The following is a 5,755-nucleotide window of genomic DNA, read 5'->3' as shown; positions in this document are numbered from 1 at the left end:
GGCTATCTATAGTAAAAATTTTAAGCCTCTGTCTCTTTTATTTTAGAAATCTAGTGAATATTGAAATTTTCATTTTGACAAATTTTGCCCCAGTGTTCCCTACATATAAAAATTTGTTAGCATTTTTCATATTTTATGGAATTCACAATACTGCCAAGGTCCTTTTATACAAACTCCCCAAATTTCAATACGTGGCAGTTAAGTTCAAAACGATCTTTTTAGATTTTGAGGTTATTTGAGAAAAAATTAATTATCGCAAATTCAATATACAAATAAAAAACTATTCTTCTGATCTTATTTTAAATTTAAAAAAAATTAAAAATGTGTCTCGGTAAAGGTTTGTAGGAAAAAACGGACCGCTGAGACGGCGGCAGACGTATGGTGCAGAGGTGAGCAAGAACCGTTTGAAACCTAACAAACGTCAAATAAAAATTGTACGTCAATATACTGAGAAAAAAGAGGGTCAATTTCACAATCCAGGTTGGGGAGACCGGGGTAGAATTAGCCACGTATATTGTTAGATAGTGGTATTTTATAGTTTGCCTTTGAGGGAAAATGGAGAAAACCACTCTTTATTTTAAATATATACTTCCCTTACTATTTATTGTAATATTTATCAACCTCATACAAACATTTGTTGTACAAATTATACGCAATCACTAATTTTATTTGGTGGCAAATTCTACCCCGGTCTCCCTATAACATTTTGGTTCCAAATGTTCAGATAACCGAGAGTCTATTGCAATTATCCCTCCTGCAGTTACTACATGTAAAGGTACGTATCGAAAACAGCTTTTTACAGCATTTAAATATAGGGGGAAACTGGGGCACCACCAAACACGGGGTACCACCAAACACTAATTTTTATGTCTAAACTACTTGGACTATCTCGATCATTCCTTCAGTGGACAAGCATCCCTATAGTGCCTATAAATTCCTATAGGTCTTGTCCTTAGAATTCGAATATCTGATTAAAAAATCGCAATGTTTGGTGGTAACGCCGTGTTTGGTGGTACCTCAGTTTCCCCTACACTTAGGAGAAGGTTTTCAGGCTTCGCCCACACTGTGGCTTCGAACACCTCTTCTGCCGTATAGTGCTTTAATGCATCTAACCTAATGTGGTGAATAGTATTAGTGGGGATTTTATTGTAACGTCAGAGTGACAGTGATGTTTCCGGTCACTTGAGTTCTGGCATCTGAGCGATAGTGAATAAAGGTGCGTGCAAATATAGTTTTAAGTGATCTCTAAATATCCGTGTTTTATTTGGATCATCTATATCCAACACGACACCTAATTGCAATATATTTTGTCTTAGTCACAGGTTTCCTATAAAAATTAAGTCTTGAATTAAGTCAGATTCATTAAAAGAATATGGGAAGAATATAAGGTGTCCGAAGCCGGAGAGTGTGTGCGAAGTCTGAAAACCTTTCCTTAAATGTGACTTTTGTGTTAATCATGATGATTTTTCTAACAGTTTCACACCTGAATTTCTTATTCGGATGACATTTTGGTTCCATCCCATATGTTGAGAGAGTTGTCAAATTCAAATTTGAAACCAAAAAACAGTTAACGAATTTTAATTTCCTAAAATAATCCCTAATTCAAGCGGTGCAACAGAGTCAGCTGAAGTCGGTGATTCCTTCCTAATTTCTAAGGAAGTCCGCAAGTGAAAGTGTGACAAATAAGTGTCAGAAAATTTATCTAATCCTTTTACTTCGAACAGAGGTTTTAAAAGGTCACACAGAGTCTCATTGGATTACGTTAGATAATCCAATAGACTTGACGTGCCTGGATCATGGATGTCACCCATCAAATCCAATTATCAGTCACACCATGGAGTGCCTAAAAGTGTGACTTTGGGGATTTCCTCTGGACACCACCCACTGTGGATGAGTTGTAAATTATTCTCGAAAAATGTCGCATGTCAAAAAGTGCACTGCTAAGAAAAAAGCGTAGAGATTTATGCAAATGACGGAAGATGTGCAGAATCATGGGAAAATGTGACAAAAGTGAATGAGATGTGTGGAAATATGGGTATTATAAAGCTCGGTATAAAGTAAAGTTGAGAATAATAGAGTGTGAAGGATGATGGAGAAGTTGGCGCACCACGATGAGTCGAAACGAATCAATTTGTCAAAATTAATTAGCCATGTCGAAATTGGACGTGCTTATGTCAAATATTATAGCATGTTAAAATTACAATAATAACAGGAATTTTCGTGGTGTGGTATGAATTAAAATCAGAAAGGATAGGGGGAGGGATAGGGGGGTGAGGTTGACTAAATTGCTATGAAACCTCTTGGGATTTCATCAGAGATTCCTCAGGTTCTGGGCAGAGGAATAGGGGCTTAGAGTCCAAGTTTGAAAAAAAAACGTTCAAATGTGCAAAAGGACACCACAATTTTGACAGATAAGGAGTTGGGGTGGGGAGGAGTGTGAAGTGCGAAGCAGGATTGTGTGCGTTCTTTCCTCTTTCATCCACCTCAATCGCTCTATCTTATCTCCTTATCAGTATGATGGTGTAACATAGTGACACGCCCCCTTAAATACAGTCATTTCATTGGCCCATCTTCACATTATGCTGAGTTCTCTACCTTTTGGCATCCACTCTCTATGTTGCTCATGCTTCTTGTATTTGTGCGACGATTGCTCAGAGTGTGGAGCTCGGATGGGTTTTTTTTCCCAACACCGTCTTCGGGGCAAACTGAGACGACGCAAACACGAAAATATATCGTAACCGTGACTGTATTCATAGGTCTTTCTCGTGTGTGTAGGAATGGGAAGATGGGAAGAAAAAGGAGGAGAGACCTGAGAATGTGATTTGAGAGAGAAGAAAATAAAACTAAAATCTCAGACTCAGTTCCAAATCGCCACTCAAGCGAGAGACATTCGTTAATTACAGACTCACGTAAACGCTCGAGGAAGTTAAACGTAAGAACGCACGGTATTCCTAGTGGATGACTTTTTTTTTATTCGTTCCTCTGTGACTTCAATTAGAGCAATTTTCTCGGAATTTCACCCGATCGATCCGGACAAGTGGGTGAAGAGAGTTTGGTGACCCGGACAATTTTTTACGTTTTTAGTTTTCATTTCGGTTTTTTTTGGGGTGAAGTGAAGTGTGGGGTATAGAAGATGGACTTTCTGCCCAGTTACGCAAATCAGTGGAATAACTTACAATCACCAGGACATCATCATCCACAATTTGCCACCATCAATGTTATGCCATATCCACCCCAAACCCCATCAGCGTGTTCGGCTGCATCCAATGGAGTATCTAGTATGTCCCCCAATCAAGAATCCACCTCATCACGCTGCTCTAATTCCGTAAGCCCAGGTAGTGACATTATGTCAACTGTCTACTCAGCTCAACAGCAACCAGCCCAACCAGGATCCCACATGGACATGGTTTCAAGGTAGGTCCTAATCATCCCTAAGGCCAATCAACATCCCCTACCCTACGCCCAGACTTACAGAACCTGACTTTCCTAGGGCAACCAGTCTTCAGTACTCGCCATATCATCCCGTGCCATACGGTAGTCAGAACTTCTATCCAAACACCTGGTTCCCGCATCGACATCAGGAGACAACCAGCAGTCTCTACCATCCCCATGGGACTTTCGATGCTGCGGCGGCATTTGAGTTCGCCTGTCATCAGAGTCAATTGGCCACGTCGAGGCGCTGTGCCAAGTGCGACTGCCCCAATTGCTACAACGAACAAGCAGGTCGACCACCTTTAGTAGGTCCCGATGAGAAGACAGGAAAGAAGGTGCACCTGTGCCATATACCCGGATGTGGGAAGATCTATGCCAAGACGAGTCACCTGAAGGCGCACCTGAGGTGGCATACAGGCGAGAAGCCGTTCGTGTGTACCTGGTGGGCGTGCAGTCGACGCTTCACGCGATCCGACGAACTGCAGCGCCACATGAAGACCCACACGGGCGAGAAGAGGTTCACGTGTGAGGTTTGTTCGAAAAAATTCATGCGGAGTGACCACCTGTCGAAGCACATCAAGACCCACGAGAAGAAGCTCAGAAGAGTCATGTCAGCCACAAAGAAGTCCCCAGCTCGGAAGGGAACTAAAGTCAAAGAGGAGGTTTCAGTGGAACCCAGCCAGGAGCATCCGGTGACAGTTAAAGTGGAGAACACACAACCTGAAATTCCAGTGTATCAGGATCCTGTGCTCACCTACCATTCCCACCATCAGACTACCTCAGGATACCCAGCCAGTCATGCTGGTAATTCCTTCTCAGTCCCACCTCCACCTGCCGCACAGAACGTGCCAAATGAGGACTTCCCCATGGCATGTCAGTTCTACGGACTGAGATTTCATTCGCACTCCTACCATCAGGCACCGTCAGCTACATACAGCAACTTCCCCGACTATCCAACGTACAAAACTTACTAAAAGACCAGTGATGCAGGGGTAGCCTAGCCCTGAAACATCCTGTGCCAATCCAATGTGAATAAATTGTGTATAGAGCAGGAGGAGAGAAAAGACGAAATATATTTTAGTAGGAAAGCGAAGGTGTGTCTTTTGTGTTGTTTTAATTAAATCCTATGGTCCCCTGGGATCAGGCCTATTCCAAAAAATTAAAAAGGAAGTTTAAAAATCGATACTGCAGTCTACTTGACGAATTTGATAAAATTCCACAGGGGCATGACATTTCCTATGTTTCCCATATGTTTCTAGCGCACCGAAAAAAACCTTCGAGTTTATTAGGTGTTTTCTGTCATTGTAGAATGAATTAGCAAAAAAAAAAATAATACAAAATAAAAGCCAATTATAATAACGAAGAGGCAACCGAAAACTCCAAATTGGCAATCTACGTAGTTTTGAAGATATCTCGTAAAATGTGTACGAAAACAGGAAAAAAATTTACACTAAAACTGGTCGCATTTTTCAGAGCCAATGTCACCCCCCTGACATTCCGCTATTACTTCGACAAAAGCGTAAATAGGAAAAGAGGTTAGGATTATGTGATAGGTTATGATGAAAATGATATAACCTAGAATGATATTTTCCGGACAGTTAAAAAAAAAAATTTTTGGATAGTGGGAGGTGGGACTATTGTGAGCTGTGGGGCTACATTGTTATACGATCTCTTCTCATGTTTATAAAGGAAACTGGGTTTTTATATGATGTAATTTGGACAGACATTTGGACAATTGTGGATTTAAATAAAATAACTCTAAGGACCAGCTTCATTTAGAAATATGCGAAAAAATTGTATAACAATGTAGCCTCACAGCTCAAAGTAGCCCCACCTCACCCTATCACAATTTTATATTTTTTTAACACTTTAAAAACGAGAGGTGAAAAATTGGATTGAATTGAAAGAAAAAGTCAAAAATATTTTTGGATCGAAAAATCGTATCAATATCGTACATAATGGGTTAAAAAATTGAATTGTTAACGTTAAAACGGCGGTGGACAAAAAGTTAAAGCGTGTCTCATTCTATTTACAACATTCTATATCTGACTCATTGATAATAAACAAGAGCAATTTTGGATAAGTTATTAAGTTATTATTAAGAATTATAGGCTTATTAAAAATATTTTCTTTTGAAATTATTTCAATTCAATTTAAAACTTTGATTTTTTGTGGAACCTTTTATTAACCCTTTGAGGACGAGAGCGTCAAAAAATGAAGGACAGTAAAAATCACTTTTTCTGACTTTTTAGAGCAAAATATGACTTTAGAAAGAAAAATTTCATTTTAGGGTTACAGGTGACCCAATCGGCTTTAAAGGGTT

At 39.8% G+C, this 5,755-nt stretch overlaps 1 protein-coding gene across 1 annotated transcript; it reads left to right on the top strand.

Moving 5' to 3' along the window:
• Nucleotides 1-2,859: 2,859 nt before the first annotated feature.
• Nucleotides 2,860-4,525, top strand: LOC129807353 (transcription factor btd-like). Its single transcript, XM_055856562.1, has 2 exons — nucleotides 2,860-3,414; nucleotides 3,491-4,525. Exons 1-2 carry the CDS (start codon nucleotides 3,134-3,136, stop codon nucleotides 4,404-4,406), a joined length of 1,197 nt encoding a protein of 398 aa, XP_055712537.1. The 5' UTR covers nucleotides 2,860-3,133; the 3' UTR covers nucleotides 4,407-4,525.
• The last annotated feature ends 1,230 nt before the right edge of the window (nucleotides 4,526-5,755 follow it).

Source organism: Phlebotomus papatasi, chromosome 3, assembly GCF_024763615.1.
Source record: "Phlebotomus papatasi isolate M1 chromosome 3, Ppap_2.1, whole genome shotgun sequence".
Lineage (NCBI taxonomy): Eukaryota > Metazoa > Arthropoda > Insecta > Diptera > Psychodidae > Phlebotomus > Phlebotomus papatasi.
The sequence above is the reverse complement of the archived record's forward strand: the minus strand, read 5'-3'. Positions and strand labels throughout refer to the sequence as shown.